Source organism: Melanotaenia boesemani, chromosome 1 (genome assembly GCF_017639745.1).
Source record: "Melanotaenia boesemani isolate fMelBoe1 chromosome 1, fMelBoe1.pri, whole genome shotgun sequence".
NCBI lineage: Eukaryota > Metazoa > Chordata > Actinopteri > Atheriniformes > Melanotaeniidae > Melanotaenia > Melanotaenia boesemani.
This window is the reverse complement of record NC_055682.1, coordinates 10,726,630-10,751,127: the sequence shown is the minus strand read 5'-3', so window position 1 is coordinate 10,751,127 and position 24,498 is coordinate 10,726,630. Positions and strand designations below refer to the sequence as shown.

Below are 24,498 nucleotides of genomic sequence, written 5' to 3'. Positions count from 1 at the left end.
CATGAAGTGGGGCAGGGGGTCCATGGCTTTTTAGTGTTTGCATGAAGGAGGTCCCCCTTCTGCTTTTATTTAATAAATACTCATCAAAACAAGGGGATCTTTTTTTTTATCATACTGTGTCCTGAGCCATCAATGAGGTGTGACATGGATCAAACCATTAAAAGGGGGAGTGGGAATGACAGCTTAGAGAACTCACAGATGAGAGCCCCTCAGAACAGGTTATGATGTTTGATATTTATTAAAATCCCTGTTATTGGAGAAAAAAATGAAATTTTTCTAAAATGCAACAGAAGTTTATATTTGCAACTGTTTTACTGACCAACTTCCCCTCAACAGTCCATCTTTTTCTGTCTCTCCTCTTCATGATGGTCCATATATCATCAACAAAAACAGATCTGGACTGCAGTCAAGAACACCTTAGAACAACGCTGTCACAGGTTTCCATTCACATCAGAAATTTGTCTAGTTGCTTTAAACATAAGCAGTATGAAAACACAAATTCTAAAGGTGCAGATTTTCTGTTTATCTTAGATTGATCGTGTGGTTCAACGGTAACAACAGCTGATCTCATTCTAGTCGTGACCACCTACACAGAATGCGTAGTGTGACAGCATTGTCACATACACCACTTGCTCTTTGACTCACCAAATGATGTTTAAGTCACTTACAAACATTGTCAAATGTTTGAATATGCAAAGCTGATGAGGTTAAGTAGTTCTGTCTGTGTGTCAGCTTAAATCAGCTGTTGGTCTTTTTGACTGATCAGATAGCTTTTTAACAGAAAAAAACTAATTAAATCAAATAAGTTAATTGAGCTATTTTGCTTTTATTTTCCTATGTAATGTACTCTGTGACTCTATCTGAACTCCATCTGGAGATAGAACACCTTGATCATGATCCATATTGTTATTCTGCTAGTATACGGCCTAACAGAGGCAAAACAGAAAAAAGTTAAAAACTGTGCATTTAAACAGTGAACACTAGCGCCATCAAGTGGTAAGTAGTGCAATAACATGGGTAAGCTCATCTGACAGAAGACGAGTATAACATCTATTTATTTTCTGAACCTGCTGATCCCAATGCAGGATCTGAGAACATAAGTTAACAATTTAAATTAGCCTCAATGTTATTAAAAAATAAATGGATAAAAAATACACCTCTGTAGTTAAAAAAAAAAACTCTTTAAGGGATAGTGTTGTGATTTATAATAAAAATGTCTGTTATAATTTCAGTTGTCTCCCATGAAATGTTTCCAGAGTATTTAGCTTTAAAATGATGGCTATTAATAATAAAACTAAAATACAAAATTATTAAATGCTGAAGTCTGTAAGGCAGCCCTTGTGCCTTTCTATTGTTAAAGCAGAAAATTCTGCTAATTTATTAATCATTTAAGACACATTAGTTTGTGAATTCTATGTTTTATCACCTTAATTTAGTTAAAATTGTATCAGATTCTAACCTGACTGGTGGCCAGTTGAAACATTATAAAAATACATTTCACAAGACCACGTCTAAAGTTTTATTGTATGAGTTTAATAAAATTATGCATTGTGAGAAATAAGCATGCTTCCTCATCACATGGGCCTTTAATAAGCCTTATGACAGTTAAAATTGAAAAGCTGGAATATTATGAAGAGAAGCAGTCATTTCTATGTTTGGAGAAAAGTAGCTCTTGGTATTCGGTAATGACGATGCTGATAAGTCAAGAGAGGCAAGAAGTCTTAAGACCACATCCATTTGTCAGTTTCTATTTGGGGTCATGTTCATCTGACTCCATTACCTATCACTGAACTTGAGTAGAATAATATGCAATGACAAATCTATATAGCACGATTAAAGTGAAAATTAAATATAATGCTCCACATTTTTTTCATCACTAAAAGGATATTACCCTCCAACACGTACCTATGCTACGTTCAGAGATCACCCAATCCATTAGTTTCTAAGTGTTTATTGAAAAAGACAAAACAATACAGGATTTTCTGACAACAGGTGGGAAAAAATATTTTTTCTTATTTGTCCTTCTCTTTCTGCTCCTTCTCCTTTTTGTCTTTTTCAGCCTTGGCTTCCTCAGCCTCATGCCGCTTGATGAGTTCCTCTACCTCTTTCTGTTTCAGCACCTTAATTTTTGTTTTTCCATCTTCCCGTGTCAAGGTGGCAATCTCCACTAAAAGAGGCAGTAAGATAAAGGATTGTTACTATATACAGCGAGCTACTGTACATTAAGGATCTTAAGCAATAAGGAAGAAAAAAAACATTCTGTTAACTGCTGTTGAATATTTTAAGATCTATACAGAATAAAATATAACAGTTTATATAATTTATCTTTTAGACCCTCCTCCAGAATTCTTGTGAACCTCACCTTTCTCTGCTGAGAGCTTGCTGACATCCATTGTTTTGTTGAGGACTTTAACGGCCAATGCCAGGGCAGAAGAGAGGGTCATCTCTCCTTCTTTGTAGTCCTGCTTCAACATGGACACTGCAGCCTGAGGTAGAGACATTACCATAATCAAACTCCATGCAAGGGAAGTGTCTTTTGAAAATTTACAATGATAGATGGTAACATTGTTTAAACCATAACTTTTGAGAAAAACTACACTGAATTTGATCATTAGCGTAAAAGATGCTGTATGTTTATATTTTAACCTGTTTATACTATTCACAGTCAGAGCTAGTATGGCTAATCACTTTTGTTTCCTACTGTCTGATTTATCTCACCAAGTTTCATTCGACTTGTTTTAGACTTACAGCGCTGTTGTTGCCAATACAGGTTGCCTTCCAGCCTCCATAGTTGCCACTGGGGTCACTCTGGTACAACTGGAAGCCATAATGTTTGTCCCAGCCCATGTAAAGCAGAGAAACACCAAATGGTCTCTTGCCTGTCAAAACAAATAGCACTGGTGTTACAAAATATAAAATTCAAGACATATTTGTCAGTTATATATATATATATATATATATATATATATATATATATATATATGTATATATATATATATATATAGATATATAGATAGATAGATAGATAGATAGATAGATAGATAGATAGATAATATATATATTCAGTGCAATAAATGGTAACTCTACCATGTTGACACTGCACGACATTCACCCAGTTGAACCATTCAGCAACATGAAACGGCTGATAAGTATTTTACCTCCAAACTGTGTGTATGCTTGCTTTATGTCGCACAGGGCTGTGACCAGCTGCTCACATGGTATTGGCTCCTGATACTGCAATAAATACCTAAAGAAAACGTACTGATCAGTACTAATGAAACACAATTTAGGAAGTTACAATCAAACTATAAATTAAGATTACCATTTTTTAAATAAAATACCATTTAAAATGAAGATGTATGCAAGTATGGAACACAGAAAACACTAAAAAAAAGGCAGACGACATTTGTACAACTGTGTTGGTTGTCTGACTGTCCTCTGACGCTCACCTCTGAGCAATTAGCCGCAGCTCATTTGTCAGCACATTAGCATCTGACGTGATCCCTGCTACACTGCAAGCCATGTCTCTGAAAAGATGATCACAAACAGATTAGCCTCAGAAAAGTAATAACAGAGTTAGAGAAGGAAGAACTACAGTCTAACATAAAATGTTAGGATTTCTTACATGTGTACATTCGATTATGATAACTTCTGTGCAAAAGAAGCCCCATGTACTCATTGTAATATTTAGACTTTGGTCTAATTCACTCACTCATTGAGCTTGTAAATCTTCTCAGAGAAGAAAACTTCGTCGAGCAGCTTGTGGATGTTGCGTCTCTCTGCTGCTAATAGAACTCCATCATTTGCTAGAATCCCCAGGCATGTTCCAGCATGACCAATGGCTTCCATTGCATATTCCACCTGATAAAGCCGCCCTGTCAATTACAGCCACATGTTTATATTAAGCATTCTCTGCAAAAAGAAATTAATATTATACTATATAAAACTAACAAACACCTCTATAACCTGCTTATTAAAGGAGTGTAAATTACAAACGTTTAACTTACAAGGCCAAACGCTTGAAATTACTATTAATAGGAGACAAACTAAAGCTTGATTTATACACTGGCATGAAATCTTATGCATTTAAATAGCATAACTGTCCACATTTCTCCTTGTGTGTTGCTGTAACTGTGTCACTCTGCAGTTAGATTACAATAATGTCATTTGGTGGCAGAGTGGTGCATGCGGTTTGAGTCAAACTACATACAGCTGTGACTAAGTAGGTAGTTCATTTGTTTTATTTGAGCATAAACATATTTATTTGATCTATTTACAGGCTATGCCAGTATGTACTGTATTCATTTAACACAACATTAGGGATCTATGTAAGTATCAATTTCTTGATGTCAGACTTGTTCTGGTGTGTCCATTGAATAATACTAAAGTATCAGTAAAACCATAAAACCATATAGTAAAATTGTATTCAACATTTAAGATATTGGAGAAAACATGAGGATGTAAAGCAGGTATTTCCAACTCCTTTCTATGTGAACTGCTGCCCTGGAGGTTTTAAATGTTTCCCTAATCCTGGTGTAAAGAAGCAAAAATAAGGATTTTGATACAATGGAAAAGCACTGTTATAGTTACATACATCTTCCGTTTAATTATATCACCCGAAATTTGATCATCAATTGTAAAAAAAAAAAAAAAAAAAAAAAAAAAACAAACAAACAAACCACTTGCCTTCAGGAGAAAATATAGTTGTCCGGGAATCATATCTGCGAGACTAAATAACAACAGTATAATTGAAACAAACGTAACAGCTATAATTGTTTAACTAAAACGAAACACACATCTTATTAAATGTAGCATATTATAAAATAAGACAGCCACCAACCATTTTCTCACGCCACCCGATATATCCTGAAAAATATACAACAGAAGCTGAAAACAGGAGTGATCATCAGTCATGAACAAAGTAAAAAGAAACATGCTTTGTAATACTGACCAAAACTTTCTTGTTATACATGTGTAAAGAAAACATCGCATTTTTAAAAATATCGCATCACATTTTTTTTTAAATATAACGAATAAAAATTCAGTGATTGGTCACTGACAGCTAACTGTTGTGGCTAACTACTGCACCAGAATGAATTTGCAATATCACAGCATGCTAGTTAGCCCGCTATCTAGCTAGTTAATAGCAAGTAAAGTATTCTCGTCTGAACGCGACAGACTGAAGCTGCAATGTTGAAATTTGTGTTAAAAGACAACAAAGCAAATAACAGAGAACTCGTTTATAATTACCTTAAGTCGAAGGGTATAAGTTGACGTACTTTTACTCAAGCTGGGAAGATTGCTTTCAGTTTGCTGCTCCTCGCCGGTATCCTGTTGAAGTATACATTCGCCGCTCAACAGCGCCACCTCTCTGCGGGCGGACCTATACTGTTTCCAATTCTTCCGTAAGGGAAATTCTTAATTCAGGGGCCTGTGCTTCAATATAAAAGATCACTAACGCAAAGTATAAATATGTTGCTCGTTTTATTTGTAAACACGAGGAAGCTATGAGGACAGATTACATGACTGAGAAGTTGTTAAGTAATAATGCTTCCAAGTTTTGGAAAGAGGTGTGGACTGTTAATAAATTTAAAATGCCTCTGCCATGCACTACAGACAGAATTACTGGATCAGATAATGTATTTAGATTTTGGAGACAGCACTACAGTAATTTATTTAATAGTATAAACAGTGATTTGTGTAAGGTAGGCAACCTTGCAGTGATGGTAGAATGGTGGTTCTGTCGAGTGAAGTGAGTCAAACTATAAATAGGCTGGCTGATAATAAAGCAAGTGGTCCAGATCATATCTCTGCTGAACATCTTAAATATGCCAGTATGATCATAGCCCCTCTTCTTGCATCTGTTTTACTGGCTTTATATTTCATGGCTTGTTGCCAGATTCAATGATTTCAGTTCTGTTGGTGCCTGTCTTTAAGGATAAGGCTGGTAAAGTGGGTAGTTCAAATTATTACAGGCCTGTTGCTTTATATATATATATGTATATATAGAGAGAGAAAGAGATACAGATAAATTGCATTAGCCCCACAACTTCTGCCACAGCAACCATTAGAGTTGTCCTGCACTAAAATTAATTTAAACATGAATAGTAATTGATAATAACAAATATGAATGTAATAAAGTAGAAAATCATGTTAAAAACAGTTAAATGCTAGACATTTTATTTTTTGATTCTCTGTTTTAAATATGTACAGGCTGTGGACAGCTTGATTAAAGATGTGACCTTTATAAAATAAAATAAAATAAAACAAATCTGCTTATTTCTGGCTCTATGAACAAAGTAAAGAATAATGATGGCTATCTTCAAATATGACAAAGTTTTTTAGTCTATTATTTCAAACTGTTTTCAAATAATGTATATTTTCTACATGTGCATATTCTCAGTCGTTAAGGTCATGGCAATCCTAGGAGTTTGAATAAAGGCAGCTGGACTTCTTTTTCTTGGTTCTTAAAAAAATTTCACCTTTCATCTGACAGGCTTCTTCAGTTCTAACCAGGCAGTAGGAAATTTAGTTTTATAAGTGTAAAAAGAACATTTACACCTTAGGTCATATGTGGCACTCACAAGACCATTTCATGGATCATTCAAGTCATTGTAAAGATTTTCCCCAAACATGGCATCCTGGTACATTCCCCCCAACCCCCTTTTTCCTTTCTTTCTTTTTAACTTGTCCTGTCAAGCATGGTAGCAGCAGAATGATGGTCTGGCTGCTGTGTTGTGCCGAACAAATTTGCTTTGCCATGGAAAGCTTTTTGGGTATAAAGCTCCTCTTGATAATCAGATTTATTTATTTTTTATTTTGTTTATCTTATTTATTTACTTTGAATTATGGAATTAATGTATTCTTCCTGGACCTGACCGGAGGGGACAGACAAAAGGAAAACAGTGACTAGAAGTAAGAAGGAAAGTAATAAGAAGAAAGAGGAGACAAAGATCCAATAAATAGAAGGCAACAAACCTTCAGTCCAACCTAACACCAGACAACCAACTGCTACACTTGTACAGAAACACAATGGAGAATATCCTACAGCTTTTACAGGAAAACAAAGCTGACAATAATCAGGAGATCCTAACAAATAATCAAGACAACAACAACAGCAAAACAAAAAATAAATAAATAAAACAATAATAATAATACATTAAAAAAACAACAACAATGTAAACAACGCACAGATGGCAATAACTTGAATGATCTGTTGAGTTAGTGATACACTTGTCCCAGAGCCCCCAATATAAGGGCTCTGATCTGTCCATAAGACTTAATATATGTTTATTTTATACTTTTAAGTGAAAAGCCCCCACAAAGCATTTTGGCTGAGAGGAGAAACATTTTCACAAATCAAGAGTGTAGAGCTTGCCTTTGGTCACGCTCTACACACATTCACAATCGTCTTATTATCTTTTAGTAGTAAATTAGGGTAGTACTGTACTAAATTAGGCACAACCAGCTAAGCAACATGATAAAGAGAATGTAAATTCTATCAAATAAGGAAACTTGTGATTGTCTTAAACATTACGTTTAAAGTAATTTGGGGGTAAACATCTTTGTTTCGAATATCTCCAAATAAAGAAGAGGTCCTCTTAATTTCAACTTCTACTTTTGTACATTTCATATTTCTCCCCTTTTTTTCTAGATGTGTTGAGAAATAATAATAATAATAAACCTCCTGATAAACTTACACGCTAAGGTTGCCTACACAGCATCAGGCAACACAAACAACACTGCACTTTGTTGTAAATGAAAGCTCGTACTGAAAATATTCCTGGAGTAAAATAAGTGTTGTATTTTTCTTACATTGCTAAGCAGTAGTTTTCCTCCTGTCCTGGCGAGCGAGCTAGTCAACAAAAATATCCGGGTATGCAAAAATAAAAATAGAAGAAGAAGAAGTGTTGAACGTGATTGGCTGATTGAGTAGCATGGCGTTTGAATGGGAGCAGGAAGAGCTCTGTTAGTTAGCCGACTCAGCGACGAGGTTATAGCAGTTTGACGACGCTTCTTTGAATTACAAAGTGCGTCTATAAATCTTAATTGTCAAGTCCAAATGACACCAAAAACATGACTTTATAATAAAGGTCTGTCCTAAGAGGTAGGTGCATGTTAATGTTGTTTGTTTTATATTATGCTAATTGTGTTTTATCTCAAGCTAACTCGGTGTTATCAAACACAGCCTAGCGTGCTACACGAACATATCCGCCAGGTGACATCTTGTAGTTTTTGCAAAAGACACGATTTTGTAGTTGTTTGCCATACTTTGTATGTTGTTATAATTTGTTAAAATATAATCGTCATCTCTCACCGGCTAGGGTACATCGTGTCCTTCGAGTCCTGGGTCAGTTAGTTACAGGCTGAGGTGATGGTATTTACTGTGGGCAGGTCAAGAAAGTGTCGTTTTAGAAAAACCTCGATCATAAAAACCCAGTTAATTGTTAATTTAGCCAAATCTGGTTTCTTAAGTTCGGCGAGTTTAGCTTTTTGTTGCATGTAGGATTGACCTTTGAACCAACTTTTACAGGTAGCTGGAGATAAAGGAAAACATTACTGCCCGAACACCAGTGATAGTTTAGCCAGCTTTGTATCATCGAGTGATCGAGTGTTTTTAACTCGAAAAATTGGGTCAAACACAGAAACGTATCATTATCAAACAAGTCTCATTGCACAATAACAAAGACAAAGTTTATATAGTTCACTATGGTCAGATGTGGGGGGAGGGGTATTTTATAGACAGTAATATTTGGCACATTAGTGTTTATAACGATATTGTAAAATGTATCTTATCTCAAAGATATTCTTTACCTTTTTGCAGTGGTGATTATCAAAGTAACTTCTTTACACTAGGCAATTTCAGCCAATATTGCTTAAGAAAATGCAAAGGACATCCTTCATTTGTGTTTTTTTTTTTTTTTTTTTTTTTTTACTTCATTAGGATACTTAATTACCTTATTGACTACTGTTTTTTGTTTATGATCTCAGGCAGGTATCAGTCTGATGAGGGGACACCTACAGCTGGCAGGATGCAGCAGAAAAGGAATATCCAGATCATAGAGTGGGAGGACCTTGACAAGAGGAAGTTCTACTCTTTTGGGGTGTTCATGACAATGACTATCCGGGCCACTGTCTACCCAGCCACGCTGATCCGCACTCGGTTGCAAGTACAAAGGGGGAAATCGCTCTACAGTGGCACCTTTGATGCTTTCTTCAAGATTTTGCGGGCAGAGGGTATACAAGGCCTGTATCGCGGCTTCATGGTTAACACCTTCACACTCATCTCAGGCCAGGCATACATAACCACCTACGAGCTAGTGAGGAAGTATGTTTCCCAATATTCTGAAGACAATACAGTCAAGTCGCTGGTGGCAGGCGGCTCGGCCTCCCTGGTTGCTCAGAGCATCACTGTCCCCATCGATGTTGTGTCTCAGCAACTGATGATGCAGGGTCAAGGACAGCACCTCACGCGCTTTCGCCTCAGTTCTAGTTCTGAGACTGGAAAGCCTAAAAAAATGATCGGCCAAACCAGGAACATTATAGCTCAGATTTTTGCTGCAGATGGCTTCCGGGGCTTCTACAGGGGATATGTGGCTTCTTTACTCACTTACATCCCAAACAGTGCTGTCTGGTGGCCTTTCTATCACTTCTATGCCGGTAAGCACCTGAAATATGTTTTTTAAACTATATGGCTGAGTTGTTTTTTTTTTTAAACCATCATACTGTATTTCAAAACATCTGATACAGAAAGAACCATGCTTATAATCAAGACAAAAGAAATCTGTTCTGAGTACATCTGTGTAGTTTATGTTGTACTTGTATAATATGACAAATTATTAATAAGAAAAGTCACCTCAGAGCTCTGTCAGTGCTTTTTAGAGAAAAAAGAAATGCAACAAAAAGGATTATCACAACAAGCTCAGCCTCCAAAGACCTTTATGTTTTGTTTGACCATATCTTATCAAGTATTCTCTGTATTTACAATGTTTCAGCATGTCACTAATGAGAATAAATTCTTCCTGTTCTTAGTGTGTGGTGATAAAGTATCTGTATGTATCTTTCAAAAGAGCAACTCTCCAAACTGGCTCCCAGTGACTGCCCTCATCTGGTCCTTCAAGCCATGGCAGGACCACTAGCTGCTGCTACTGCCTCAACTGTAACCAACCCAATGGATGTGGTCAGAGCCAGAGTACAGGTAGGAAGAATTAATCATACATCTGTCTGATAGCATGGAGTACAGAAAATGCTTGTACTTCATTAAACCCAGTGTTTCAAATTGTTTAACTCATTTGTGCATTTTTGTGGTAAAAAAGAAAAAAAAACTGAAGAGGAACTCCACAGTCCATTATGTTAACTTGATTTTATTTTTTTTAATTATGATATAAAAGGACAATCGCTAATCACTTTTGTTTGTGCATGAGGTTACCACATCACAGTTCTGTAATATGCACGTTGACATGTTTGGGAAGCTTATCCTGTCTGGTTCAAGGTGTGTCATGGAGGATTATAATTAGAGCATGTGCTAAAGTTTCAACATGCAAATTTTCCTCTTGTTAATCTTGACATTTCATGGCAAAGTTTTGTTACCATTACAACTGATTAATTTCCACTGTTAAACAGGGGGTAGGACATAGTGGGGGAAAAAACTGGATATCGCTGTGTTGTTGTGGCAGGTCAAAAATGGTGGATGATGCTGCTTGGGGACTGTTTCATGGCCTGTATCTAAATTTAGTCACTCTAGAGACAAGCAGGTGGAAAGAAACATACAGGTTAGGGGGAAAGAGCCTGAAGCAGTGACCCTTTTACACACACACTCGGTAAACACTCCAGTGGATTAGCTGCCAGATTCAGACATAGTCTCAATCTGCAGTCTTCTGGAGACTTAACAAGGGCTGGCTGGAAAATTTTAGCAAAACATCCAGAGTGAATGCCTTGGACATTTGCATTCTCACATGGAGTCCTTCTGGAAAATCACTTGGAAATTGCAAGACTGCAATTCAAAAACAGCCAAGTCAAGGTCAGGTCAACTAGCCAACGGAACGGAGAAGACTTAACATTAATTTCTTGATGTATTCTTTTTTTTTTTTTTTTTTAATGAAAGCTGATCAAAACCTAGCTTGAAATCATTCTTTTCTGTAATTATCTTAAACTTAATTAACTCAAACTTAATTATACCGGTACTCTGGAACGGCAAAGCTTCTGTTATTATGAAAACAAATCAGTTTATGAATCCATGATAACAAAGGGGGTTATTGTTATTCTCAGATATAAGAAGTTCAGTCAGTCATGAATGGCATCTAGATGGCAACTGTGCGTGTCAGACGGCAAACATACAGCCTGATGTCTGAAGCAATTTCACTTAGACAGCTGTTGGGTGAAGCAAAGAAGTTGGGATTACTTCATCATTTTTGCCTACTTTAAGGAGATATTGTCTGCACTAATAACTAATCACTTGGTGTGTTTTACATGACACAAAGCAGAAAATGGTTCTATTCAACATATAGCTTGTCACCCAGCCCTAACCTAAGCTGCGCTGGTTGTGGTTCCTAATAATAACTATCTATAAAATTTGTGTGTTTAGGTTGAAGGAAGGACCTCAGTCATCGAAACGTTCAGGCAGCTGATCAAAGAGGAAGGCTTCTGGGGATTGACCAAAGGACTGTCGGCACGCATCATTTCATCTACACCCACCGCCATTGTCATGGTGGTCGGCTATGAAACACTGAAAAAACTGAGTTTGCGCCCTGAGCTGGTGGATTCGAGGCACTGGTAAGAAGAAACCTGGACAGTGTACGGACCATGTGCCATTTTTAGCCCCTCATTCATAACTTCATGTGAAAGTACAGGATGAAATTAAGGTTCATCTCAAGTACAAGATAATCTGGGAACAACATAGAGCCAGCTGTTTAAAACAGTAAAATTTAAACATCAAAAACCACAAGTTAAGACCTTCATTCAACCATCCAGCTTAGCTTGATATTCACAAGTTAACTGGTGATGAAAATCTACAACCATTTTTAGTTAGTGAAGCTTTGCTGCTGTTTGTTGCAGAAACGTGGCGGAGCAGTGTTGTTTTTAACAACAGCAGATGCAGACAAACTGACGCACACTTTGATTTGTTTGATATATTTGGCCATTGATTGTTTCCAGTTATGTTCAGGCACCTTTGTGTTGGAGGAAAGTGGAAGTGATGATCTTGGTGGTTGGTGTTATGCAACTCATCACAACACATCTGTAAGCAGTAAACAAATCTTGCTTATTTTATCTTATGTTTGGTAAACTGGCTTCTGTCACTCTCTTTTTTTTTTTTTTTTTAAACGTCAACATTTTGTGTAGTCAAGACAACAACTTGGTTTTTAAGTGGCAAGAAATAAAAAGCCTTAAAGGATATCTTAAAAGTTTTAATGTTGATTTGAACATTTTCTGTTTGCCACAAATTCAATGCAAACCGTTACACATGAAATATTTTATCCACATTTATCTGATACACTAGTTTAAAGTCTTATTGATGTTGTATAAAACACTGCAGTGATCATGCTGGCAAATTAATGGCTGATGTAGTGTGTTGGTAACTAACAAAAAGGTGGGTTTATTTTAAATATTTCCATTGAGCTCGAGTCTTTGTTGAAACCTGCAAGGCACCTGTGACTTCAGAGCAGTAAGCAGAGCAAACACTGTTTCCTTGTGACAGTACGTCTGAGTGCAATAATGTTTAATCCTTTCCTGCACAAAATGTGATTGAATATTTCCTGCTTGTTGTGTGCATAACGTCTTCATAGAAGTTCACTGTACCTAACTTATTTGTTTTTGCTCTGTGGGTTTTCTTCAGGTGTTTTGGGAACCATAGATGTGACTCATTGCTATAATTTATGTTTCATTTTGTGAAGATAAAAAAAAAACTGAGTACTGTGGTTCATTAAATTTGCTTTTGTATGAGTGTTTTAATGGCTTTATAATGGCTTTATAAGCAAGGAAAAAAACACAATATTTTAATCAGACAGATTCTCGTTTTGTAGAAGGGATCATATTTTTATGTGCAACATTAGATGTCAGTCTTTTAAAGCAGAAAAAGAGGGAAAGATATGGGTGGCTTTAGCTTGACTGGAGGCCTGCAAGTCTGTTTAGATGAAGCCACGGCTGTTTGTTTTGATGTCAACTTCAAGTTTTTTTAAGACCACATCAAGATGTGACCTGATGAACCTCTAAAACCTGCAGGCCTCGTAGGAGAGAAGCTTCTGTATAAAGATTGAGACAATCTTTCAATTTATTTATTTTTTTTTTTTGCACAGCTGTCAGTTTCTCTAAAAGTATTTTTATTTCTGAGTGACCAGTCCTCTGTTGTAAATCTGATCTGTCAGATACAGAATACACGTAATTTAACTAATGTTATTGTGTGGTCAGGTGTTTGGTCATTAAAACATAAACTGCTAAACAAAATCAGTATTGTTTGCGTCTTTTTACTTCTAGAAATGTTTCACTCCGGTGGATTTTTTTTTTTTTACAAGAACTGGACGTTGTAATGAAGTATTTTGTGGTTATTTCATAATTCTATGTTTGACTCGGATTTTGTACTGTTAAAAAAAGCATGAAATTTGACCAAAAGAATGTAGCTTTTATTTATTTATTAGCATATATCTGTATCTGAGTAGAAAAATCAATATTGGTATGTGTTGCTTCCATTAATTCAGGGGTGCCTAAGTCCAGTCCTCGAGGTCTACTATCCTGCAACTTTTATATGCAACCCTTCCCCAACACACCTGAATCAAATGACTGGCTCGTTACCAGAATGACATGTGGATGAGGGAATTGAACCATTTGATTCAGGCGTATAAGAGAAGGGTTGTATCTAAAAGTTTCAGGATAGTAAATCTCAAGGACTGGACTTGGGCATCCCTGAATTAATTAATAGTAAATTTAAGTAACAGGCAAAAATAGAATATAGTTTTTAATATACCGTACATATAAATAAATGAAAACATGAAATGAAAGCATTAATAAAGTGTTAGTAAATAAAGTAACATTTTGAAATGTGTTAAATTACAATAGCTTTCAAATAAAAGTACAATTATGAAATAAAACATTAAGTTGACCATTGAAAAATGTATATTTTATTTATTTGGTATTTATTTCAATGGCATGTGTATTTGTTTAATGGAATATTTGTTCATTTCAACATTTATTTAAATGTTAATAAAACAACTCTCCATAGACTTTAAGTTGCAAAAGGCAAAGTATATTAATATTTCCATCATGTTTCAAACTAGAGAATGTTGGTAAACCATATTGTCAGGTTTAGGTATGTAGAAAGGTTTTATTTAATCGCAAATATGCAGCAACATTTAAAGAGTCGTCTATAATGTGCGCTTCTAAATCGTCCTCTGGGAGTTTCTCATGCAGATAGGATCTGGGGGCAAATCTGGTTCTGTTGCTGGAGAGTTAATGTGTTTCCTTGATGTTCTAATGACCACAGGGCGTCTATTCATCTCATCGAAGGCGACGCTCTGGCACCAAAGGTCGGATCTAATTATGCTGGTTGGATAATGAGATGAAGGCTTTTAGTGAGGGAAGTCCACTTAGTTTGAACGGAGCATTTTTCCAGTTAGTTTGGCACAGTGGATGTACAATGTTTCAGGCTGAAACAGCATAATTTAGCACAGATTTTTGTCTATATATTGTAAAAATGGTCCAGTGTATTGTAACAAATTATTTTATATTGTTAAATATATATTTTTAAATTATTTATGTATTATATGTATGTACGTTTGTGCATTAAATAAGTTCAGTCCTTTTCTTAATCAGAAGTATGACTGCACGAGTGCGGAAAAAGTTGGTCAAGTCAGATTAAGAATACCAAAGCATCTCACTTAAATGATAAAAATCTACATTTTCATGAAAAAGACAACAGATGGCAGCAGCTCTCAGTTTTCCCTCCAGGCTTGCCTTCACATCCTCAAACTGTTCCCTCCACACCAAACACACATACACTTTCCCTTTTGGAATAAAACCGCCTGGAGACCAACAGACAAATCAACTAATGAATGAAACAACCAAGGAGGCCTGGTGAGGATGGCAGAGGCCCTCCTCGAGCTGACACTTCCTGGTGGGATGACAGAGTGCTCCCTGCTCTGCTCTATGCAGTAATTATCAAGCAGTGTCTGGAAGGCACTTTGTCAAAAAGATTGATGAGGGGCCGTCAGAGAGAGAACAAATCTGACTTGGCTGGGGTTAGAGGAAGGGCCCCCTCATTCTCATGGGATGTAAAGGTGGTAGCTATGTGAGAGTCAGAGTGGCACTGAATGGATCAAAACCCGGATTGGTAAAGACTTTTTTTTTTTTTAAAGATCTGAAAAGCTGCAGAGGACACTGAAAAAGTTTTTGGCTACTTTGATTCCTGTGTGGATAAAAGCCGGGGAAGCAAATCAACATCCCTGTATTTATGGAAAACTGTATTCCGAAGTTAAGCCAAGACCAACGTGAAGTTTTAATATGCAGATTTACGCCGAGCAGGTAGTACAGTGTTGCAAAAACACTTTTTTTTGCAACACAAACCCTAATTTTAGGAAGATGCTCTCTTGATTTGTGTAACTCAGGATGCTGCAGCCTCAGCTAATTTTGCACCTAATTTTTTTTTAACACAAGAAACTCTTTAGGAATGGATCTTTATTTTTTTCTTAGAGAGGAGAAACTCATAAATACTGCTTCAGTTTGCATAAGGATCACTAAAAACTGAAACCAAATGATCCTGTTAAAACTGTTTTTTATTTATTTATTTATTTATTAGAGACACAGCTTGACAAATTTATACTTTTCTAAACAACAAACAAACAAAAAGGCTATTTTTGGAACTTCACATTCATTATCAACCAAATAGGGTTACTTAATTCTGAAACAGTTTATGTGAAGCTCAGCAGCAGCATTTCTTATCACCTGGGAGAAATGAAGAGAAAATTTTAAATTATTCATTTATTTATTTTCCCACTGAGAAACCTTACAACTAACCAGTAGGCTAATTTGGAGCCATTAAAAGAGCTGTCTAAGAACACACTCACAGAAGTTTGTGTAGATGTAAATGTGCATCTGTGTGAGGACGGAGAGATGGAGGGGAGGAGTGGTGGGGTTTGGTCTGTGGTGTTGGATTATTACACACAGGGAGGAGAGAAGGAGGAAGGAGGGGGAGCACAGAACAGAGATGGACGGACGGAGAGAAAGAGCCTAAAGAAAGGCAGCCGAGGAGACAGAGACAGAGGGCAGAAGGCGTCGGCCGACACATTCAAAACCTTGCAAGAAAAATGGCAAATTTTACAGGCTCCTGGAAAATGAAAAGCAGCGAGAATTTCGATGAGTTGCTCAAAGCTTTGGGTGAGGCGTTTCACTTCTTTCTCTTCTTATAAAGGTATGTTGTAAAGAAAGGGTTTTCCATAATAATCCAGTGTACAAACATAGAATTAATAATGCCTTTCAGGTATATACTTTCTGTGCTTTTTAAATAAGATAAGCCAATATATTTATTGGACATTAACTGGAAGTTAACTGGAATAAACAGTTCTTAAAGTTTTAACTTTAAAACTGCATAATAGTCATAAAGCATCACAGCTGAGCTGATAACTTTTGTTTGAAATTATAATGATATGCTTTATGTGATTTATCTTTAATTCAAAATAGCTGGGTTTGATGCACTGAAATAGCTTTTCATTTCAAGTATTTTTGCAGGACACAAATCCCTCCCTGAAACAATTCCAGTACGAGACAATGACCTCATCTGATTGCACTCCACAAACCCTATCAATAAAAAAAGGAAAAAAGTGGAAAAAGACTAAAGTATTCTCTCATCTGATTGTTTGCACAGTAACTGTATAACAGTGGATTAATATTTTTTCCACTCATTTGGAGAACAAATTTATCACAATCTACAGGAGAGTTAAACAACCGGCATCAACATTCCTCCCTCTCATCACGTTGTCACTGCCGCCTCTATATTTGCAACATCTGCTGATAACAATCTCACTTGCAGCTGCTGGAAGACTCTTTTTAATATACATATATATGAAAACACAAACATCCTGACAGTAATTTCTTTGCCTGTCAACTTGGAAGTGATGCATTTTGGAAATGGCATGACTTCGCCTGAGACAGCTTTTATCATTTTGCACTCCTCAGGTTCATAAGTCAAGTTCCAGGTTTGAGTTATGAACTCAGATTTGACACCTTCCTGGCGCCAGAGTAGATGAAAAAATGTCAGATGACACAGCTCTGTGTCAGACAATGAAATGAAAGATGGTTCAAATAGAAAGTGATGACGGGTGCAACTGAAAATCATGTCTGAGGAACACATGTTTTTGGGTATTTTATCCTTTTCTCCTCTATAGATTCAGCAGTCTGATTTAATCTACTGTGAGCTCACAGAGAGCTTTGTGTGTGATCCCAGGTGTGAACGCCATGTTGAGGAAGGTTGCCGTGGCAGCTGCGTCTAAGCCTCACGTGGAGATAAAACAAAACGGCGACCAGTTCTACATAAAGACATTCACCACGGTCCGCACCACAGAGATCAACTTCCTCATTGGTGAGGAGTTTAATGAGGAGACAGTGGATGGCAGGAAGTGTAAGGTAAATGAGTTAACCACTGGGGTGTGCATGCATCTAAACTTTAACTGTAAAACATTCTGTGATATTTCTCACATCCTAAAATAGGAACAAATGGGGATTTAGAGAGGTCTAAATAACAGCAAGGATTTGCCTTTAAAGATACAGGCAATGATAAAACTGGCCTTCACCTTGTTTTATGTCCAGGTCAAACTTAGTGGGTAATTAAAAGAGACTTTACTGGATTGTTGCTGTTTGCAGAGTCTGGCAATGTGGGAAACAGAAAATAAGATCTACTGCAAACAGACTCTGATGAGTGGGAATGGCCCCAAGACCTTCTGGAGCAGAGAACTCAAAGGGGAAGAGCTCATACTGGTGAGTGTTCAAGTTTATTTAAACAGAGATTTGGTGACAGATAAGGAAGAGTGTTGCATGCAGCTGTAGGGTCACAATCAAGTGTTTAAAGCATCTTTGTTTAATTTTACGTTATTGAATCTCAAATGCTCATACCCTCTGATGGATTCTCCACATGACGAAAATCTCTCAACAGATGTTTGGATGTTTTGCAAAGAGAAATGAAGTGTCAGATTTGGAAATCATCTTTATTCACACAAGTCATTCAGTGTTTCAACATTTCTATCTGCCAGTAAGCAAACAAAAAAAGATTGGCTAAAGCGACAGTCCGGATGGTGGTTGAAAACAACTGCTTTTCCATAAAAGGGAAAGTCAACGAAATTTCCAGCAGTGATTTTAAGAGAAAACTGATCCCTCCCTCATATCTACGACAAACATACAGCCTGCAGTTGCTCAGCTGTCTCATTACAGAAATAATGTTTGTGACTCAGTGGCAAAATCCACCTGCCTGCACCTCTTAACCTCATAAATCACAACATATGTCTTGCAAGTTTAATCTGCATGAAAATCAAAATTGAAAAATTTCACAGTGAAGTCTAATGAGGTGTTATGATACAGACTTAGTCTGAGATGGGAGCTGGAAACTGACTTTCACGAGTCTGCTGTGTGCCAAGAAATGGTCTCATTATTCCCACAGGCTTTTGATTAGTGATCATTAAAACAGCTGCTGTAATTTTTCAGTTGGAAAAGTAAGAAAAGTCTCTCAAATGTGAATATTTTGAGATTATTTATACAGAGTACTCTATAGGTGCAGTTTTACCACTACCACCCAGAATTTAACGGTCAGGGGCTGTTTTTCCCAGGAGCTAAGGATTATTTCAGTCTTAGATCAGACGTCTTAGTTTCAAGGTAAATTGTGCAAATTAGGCATGCAGAAGATGGTTTCTCCTCCCCATCAATGCTAGTCTGACTCTGGGTACTGCCAAGCTTAGTCTACAGTAAAACCAGGAAGTCCCCTTCAGCTTTATATACTCAAATTATTCCCATTTTAGTCTTTTCTGTGGAGTTTCAGTTTTTATTTGTGCAGAAATTACAGCATGACTACGGTGCAACATGCTTTATCACTATCAATAAATGAGAAATTAAACAGAAATTTGTTTTTACAAATAGTAACATCAATGCTTGTGGTTAACGTTTTTATAAAATATTGTAGATATTAAACCAGAGATCTCCGTGACAGAAAGATGGAAATAAAACTTAACTAATCAGACATGTTCAGTACTGCAAGCCCCACCCCAAAGGTCCAGGGTAGTCTGAAATATAGTCCTTCTCTGGCAGGGTCTGTTTCAGATTTCACCTCTGGAAGCCTGTTCTGGTTTTCTAAGGTGGAAATGGAGGAATCAGAGGAAAGACCCTGGTTCCTCCAAATAGTTTCTGCAGTTTAAATGCCATTGATACTGTATCATATCTGGCTTTTGGGATCATTATTCCCATTTGTGGAGACAATAAACCAATATTCTTTTCTTTATCTTTTGCAAAAAAAAAAAAGGGTAATGCTCATACTTCATATGGACAGTGAGAGGTTCTATCCATTTATTATGTCCCTTCTCTGGGTGATTAAAAAACAAACAAACAAACAAACAAACAAACAAAACCAGAAACAAAACAAACAAACAAACAAAAAAAAACATCATGAATATTTGTTGCAATACTTTATTTGGGTTTCCATGGGGAAACATATTCCAAATTTCAGAGAATTTGCCATAAGTTTATAGATGCATTCCACACAGCAACTCATGGTCTTTTATTAATTAAAAACATGTCTGCTTCCAGAAAGAAGGGAAAAAAACATACAGAGAGAAATCTCTGCAGCAAACCTGTAAACATCTGGTCTGGGTTTACAGGCCAGCTGGACAAAAAGAAGAAGAAAAAAGAAGCTGTATCCAGTTTGGTTTTGATGAATATCTCTTTACTGACTGTGACTCACCTCTGCAGAGCGGGAACCAGGGGAACATTTGGGAGGGGCCCCGATTTGAATTGAATGCAGGTTTTAACATTTGGGAGGGGCCGCGATTTGAATTGAATGCAGGTTTTAAAACGTGAAACAAAGCTTTGAGCTCTCCCAAATCTGTTTTTGTTTAAGATGAGGGTGTGTATGTCTGTTCATGTTGGAGTGATGGACTGCAAACTGATAGGCACGTGGGAATGAATCAGAGAAGGAAAAAAAAACCAAACCAAAAAAAAAACAAAAAACAGACTTTCACACCACTGAGGATGAAGGGCGTGGTCAGAGAGATTCCCTACACCTCAGGCTGTTATGATCTGAGGGAATATTTGTATAATATGATGTAATATATATACATAATTAAATCTGGCATAAAATACTTAATGGTTCTTTATTCTGATTTCTAGAAAGTGAAAGAATTGAGTAGAATAAGAGTAGATGAGAAAAATATACATTATTTCTACAAGGTTCAGCAGCAGCAAATAAGTGATTTTATGACAAAAAAAAGGAAAGAAAACTTTTCTTTGTTTGTAATAATACTGGAATACTATATTATCTTCTCCTTTTTATTTTTTTTTAAATAAAATCCTTATATCCAGACAAAGCATGACATCTGAAGAAGCCATGTCTAACACACACACACACACACACACGCAAAAAGCTGTCAGATTTATGGTCTGAAGATAAGCTCAAAAAAGCTCAAAAACAAGTAAAGAAAAACAAAGTGTACAAAGTGTACAAATGCTTACATGATAAACTTGGTGCAGAAACCTCCCTTCCCTTCATCTTTTTTTTTATGGAGATTATAGTAATGGCAGAAAGAATCAAAGTCAGACAACGTGTATTATTATTATGGTTACTGACAAAGTTCAAACAACTTCAAAGTGCTTTGTTGAATAAATGAGCTGGAACATAAAAAGAAATTTGTTCTGACAAACTATGAAGGGGGAAAAATTAGAGCTATGAATAAACACTTTGGGTTAGACATCAATCTGTCATCCCTAAATAACTGCTGCATGCTGTTAATGGCGCAAAAGACCCCCCTCATAATAGGCAGGAAATTGAGCAAACAGTGAATTTAAAAATAATTTAAGATGCACTTTAGTATTAATCCTTTGAGTCCTGTGCCTATTTTCAGGACTCTGCTCAAAAATAGAAAATACATAATCATAATCTCTGCAACCACAAGGTCTTCCTGAGTATTTCTATAATAGTGAAGGGAGATTTTTTAAAGATGTTTAAAAAAACAACAAAGTTGTTACTAGTGAAGAATAAATGAAGATGGCATATAGTTCAAATGAAAAGTTTTAGGCTTGCAAAAAAAAAAAGCAAAACCAAAACCCTTTTAGAATTAGCTGTTAACTTTAAATCTCCATTTTTTCCATTATCTTTACAAAGGCCAACTCTGATAAAGTAAAGCAGAATATATTTAGAAGAGTTTTTAGTTAAGAAGAGATCTCCAAAATGGAAATGTCCTGATTTTAAAAGTTCATATTCGATCCAATACTACTATGTGCAAACTTACCTATATTCAAAAATTTAAACTAAACCTACACTTCAAACTTTCTAGAAGTTTCGATCTGCAATCCCACGAGTCTCCGTATTCATTATTATGCATCTGCTCAAAATCACTGATGTAGAAATACCTTTGGCTTTTATTTATTTATTTTTTTAACTTGTCCTGTCCAGCATCATAGCAAGCAAAATGATAATCTGGTTGCTGTATCGTGCAGAACAAATTTGCTCTGCCAAGGGGAGGCCTATGGGTAAGGCTCCTCTTGATAATCTGATTCATTTATTTATTTATTTACTTTGAATCACGGAATCCATGTAATCTTGCTGGACCTGACCGGAGGGGACAGAAAAAGATGGAAAACAGCAAAAAGAGCAAAAGGGAAAGAAGAAAGGAGACAAAAAGATCACAGACAGAAGGCAACGACCCTTCAATCCACACCATCACCAGACAACAAACTGTTACACCTGTACATGAACACACCAGAAAATTTCCTACAACTTTTACAAAAACAGAAACACACACACACAAAAAAAACAGAGCTGCTAGTCATTAAGAGTTTTTAAATAATAACCAAATCAAAAAGACATATCATGAAAGATACCAGATACTAACTCACAGGAAAAATAAAAAGAAGAATTATCTCTTAGTATAAAAACCCACTGGACAACTCAGTGACTGTGTCAGCATGCAGAGCATGAGAAACAAGGAGTGATCAGTGGTGAGTGAGATCATGCAAATGCGACCACGCCTCCACGGAGGCCAGCAGCAGACCAGGGCCAGAGACTCGGGCCCTCAGCAGCAGCCCCGGAGCACCAACCCAAGCTACCCCAACACGAAGACGACTCCAGCCCCACCCGAAGGGCGGCAGAGGAGAGCCCCAGCAAGAGCCCCCCACGGTCTTGGGGCACAGGTCCCAGTGGGCCAAGATCAGCAGCTGCCGGCCCCGCCAGGGACCGGCCACCCAGGGCAACCCAAGCGAAGGTCCCAGGGCCCCAGGAGCCCAGAGGCGGCCGCCCCACCCCCCAAAGGCAGAGGGCCCGCAACATGCCTAGGAGGCCCAAGCACCCCCCCTTTGACCCAACAACCACAGAGCCAGCAGCCCACCAGCGCAGCCACCCCGGGACCCGGCCCCAGGGCAACCACCTCCCCCCGCTCACCCCTGGCCACACACAGGGGGAACGGGGGTGTGAGAGGTCCCCAATACCCTCTCCTGACTGTTTATGTAGTGTGTTTTGTGTGCATTTAAAATTGAGGGGCAGTGACCGCAATGAGTCGGGAGCTGGGCCACCTAAGTGGCTCCGCCCGACATGCACCTTTGGCTTTTAAAACCAGCGAGGAAAAAGGCTCAGGGTGCAGAGATGGATGGATGTGCAGCTGAAAGACGACACCATGTGGTGACTCAGTGTGATCTAAATTGGGTCGATTATAATGACCATTTAGAAAGCAAAAACAGTAGGAAGATAAATGTCTGGGAACTTCATGCACTTACTTAACATTTCAAGGCAACAACTATTGATTTTGAAAGATAAATGCAGTCCTGCATCATTTACTTCATGATGAGCCAGGTGAAGCTGTGATGCCGCCTGGGGTCCAGCTCTATGCCTTCATTGATCATGTAGATGAATTATAACAATGGACCCTGGTGTTGCCAGATGGAGTCATCACAGCTCCATTATTCACAGTTCCTGTCTGTTTCCCTCCTCCTGCCACACAGCACTGCTTGAGAGAATGATCATGTGTAGGGCTGCACTAAACTCTTTTCACTAAGCCCACCAGGACTCCCACAAATCTTTGAGCTTGGGACAACAAAAACTCTACGAACCTGAAAGGAGACATACTTAACTAGATTGAATCTGAATAATGTCTTGGGATAGGACATATTTGTGTTAATTTTTGTCATATTTAACTATATGCATAATATATATAAATTTAAACGTGTATAGAAGAGAGATGCATTTGCATTGTTGGTGCCGGAGGAGCAGCAAACATCACAGGTAGCAGGACCTTTATTTTTTTAGGCTGCAAGTATGTCCTCAGAATTATTAAGAAAACATTTCTCTTTGCTTCCTGTCCACCTGTGCATTCCATATCCATTAAAAACTATGTGCTCTATAAAGGTGAGGGGAAGGGAGGTTGTGCAACAAGATGTAACAGCAGATGAACTTCATGTAACGCCCTCAATCCCATTTTGTTTCAGATCTTTGGAGCTGATGATGTGATCTGCACACGGATCTACGTACGAGAATAGCTGGAAACCACATCTTTGCAAACAAAACCTTCCTGCAGCAGTAAACGTGTTTTTACGTAACATGTCCAATAATCTATTTTAACTGTCAGTGTATCACAATTTAATTGTAACTTTTGTTTTTTGTAAAGATTTTTGTGGCATTGCAACAGCACCAGTAGAACAAACTCAAAACTTGCTTTTAAAAATCTAAATAAAATGTTCAGACACAATGATTCTGATAATAAAAGAAAGGAGTGAAGTGAGTTTCTGTCTACTCAAAGGATAGTTTATTGCCAAACACCATACTAACACTCATGTACAACATTGTAAAAGTCAAGAGAAGTGACACATTAAATTGGGTACAAACAATGTGTATGTACAATCAGCTCCCCAGAACTTCCTCTGTTATTCTATGTTAAAACACAGTAAATATAAAAATAAAAACCCAAATATTAAACTGTTTAAAGATTGTCTGCTGATGGTTGTGTTACCGACCTTCGTCTTCAGTAGAGCTCAAGAAAATGGACATTTTATGAGGCAGCTTCTTAATCTGCATATTTGTGTTTGCTTCCATTCGGCCCACGTTACAATTCACGAATGAAAGTAAGTAATAAACTCAGTGTGAACATGACTCTTTATCATGTGAACTGTCCAGCATTTAGTCTGATGGATTTCTATCTTCCATCTAATCTTACATACAATGTATAAAGGGCCAATCCCAATTTTATTAAACTACAGAAAGGAAAAGGCCATTTAAAAAAGATCCTTCGTTTACATTACTCTTTTAAGGGCACATGACATTCACATTTGTAT

The 24,498-nt window shown here is 37.2% G+C and overlaps 3 protein-coding genes across 4 annotated transcripts; 2 read left to right on the top strand and 1 right to left on the bottom strand.

Annotated features, from left to right (window-relative positions):
• Positions 1-1,935: 1,935 nt before the first annotated feature.
• LOC121645112 (proteasome subunit alpha type-4) lies at positions 1,936-5,370 on the bottom strand. The gene is made up of 9 exons (XM_041993502.1): positions 5,251-5,370; positions 4,841-4,866; positions 4,687-4,729; positions 3,713-3,875; positions 3,450-3,527; positions 3,159-3,247; positions 2,749-2,879; positions 2,363-2,486; positions 1,936-2,167 (listed from the first exon to the last, which is right to left on the bottom strand). The coding sequence occupies exons 2-9, from the start codon at positions 4,841-4,843 to the stop codon at positions 2,013-2,015; spliced, it is 786 nt and encodes a 261-aa protein (XP_041849436.1). The 5' UTR covers positions 4,844-4,866; positions 5,251-5,370; the 3' UTR covers positions 1,936-2,012.
• Positions 5,371-7,947: 2,577 nt separating this feature from the next.
• On the top strand, positions 7,948-13,434 carry LOC121645798 (solute carrier family 25 member 44-like). Of its 2 annotated transcripts, none has more exons than XM_041994502.1 (4): positions 7,948-8,093; positions 8,992-9,660; positions 10,071-10,198; positions 11,585-13,434. In XM_041994502.1, the coding sequence occupies exons 2-4, from the start codon at positions 9,033-9,035 to the stop codon at positions 11,774-11,776; spliced, it is 948 nt and encodes a 315-aa protein (XP_041850436.1). In that variant the 5' UTR covers positions 7,948-8,093; positions 8,992-9,032; the 3' UTR covers positions 11,777-13,434. The 2 variants fall into 2 exon arrangements, with proteins under 2 accessions (XP_041850436.1, XP_041850425.1); XM_041994491.1 differs by having other exon boundaries at positions 7,948-8,107.
• Positions 13,435-16,175: 2,741 nt separating this feature from the next.
• Positions 16,176-24,420, top strand: LOC121640507 (cellular retinoic acid-binding protein 1). The gene is made up of 4 exons (XM_041986323.1): positions 16,176-16,362; positions 17,429-17,607; positions 17,845-17,958; positions 23,656-24,420. Exons 1-4 carry the CDS (start codon positions 16,293-16,295, stop codon positions 23,704-23,706), a joined length of 414 nt encoding a protein of 137 aa, XP_041842257.1. The 5' UTR covers positions 16,176-16,292; the 3' UTR covers positions 23,707-24,420.
• Positions 24,421-24,498: the final 78 nt, after the last annotated feature.

Bases quoted from the DNA above. Each gene is read 5' to 3' on its own strand.
- LOC121645112 (XM_041993502.1), bottom strand. The intron at 3,528-3,712 runs GTGAGTGAATTA...TCATCTTTTCAG, and splicing joins AAGATTTACAAGCTCAATGA to AGACATGGCTTGCAGTGTAG. The intron at 2,487-2,748 runs GTAAGTCTAAAA...TCTCTACCTCAG, and splicing joins GTATTGGCAACAACAGCGCT to GCTGCAGTGTCCATGTTGAA.
- LOC121645798 (XM_041994502.1), top strand. From the start codon at position 9,033: ATGCAGCAGAAAAGGAATATCCAGATCATAGAGTGGGAGGACCTTGAC. The intron at 9,661-10,070 runs GTAAGCACCTGA...ATCTTTCAAAAG, and splicing joins TTTCTATCACTTCTATGCCG to AGCAACTCTCCAAACTGGCT. The intron at 10,199-11,584 runs GTAGGAAGAATT...TTGTGTGTTTAG, and splicing joins TGGTCAGAGCCAGAGTACAG to GTTGAAGGAAGGACCTCAGT.
- LOC121640507 (XM_041986323.1), top strand. From the start codon at position 16,293: ATGGCAAATTTTACAGGCTCCTGGAAAATGAAAAGCAGCGAGAATTTC. The intron at 16,363-17,428 runs GTGAGGCGTTTC...GTGTGATCCCAG, and splicing joins TGAGTTGCTCAAAGCTTTGG to GTGTGAACGCCATGTTGAGG. The intron at 17,608-17,844 runs GTAAATGAGTTA...TGCTGTTTGCAG, and splicing joins TGGATGGCAGGAAGTGTAAG to AGTCTGGCAATGTGGGAAAC.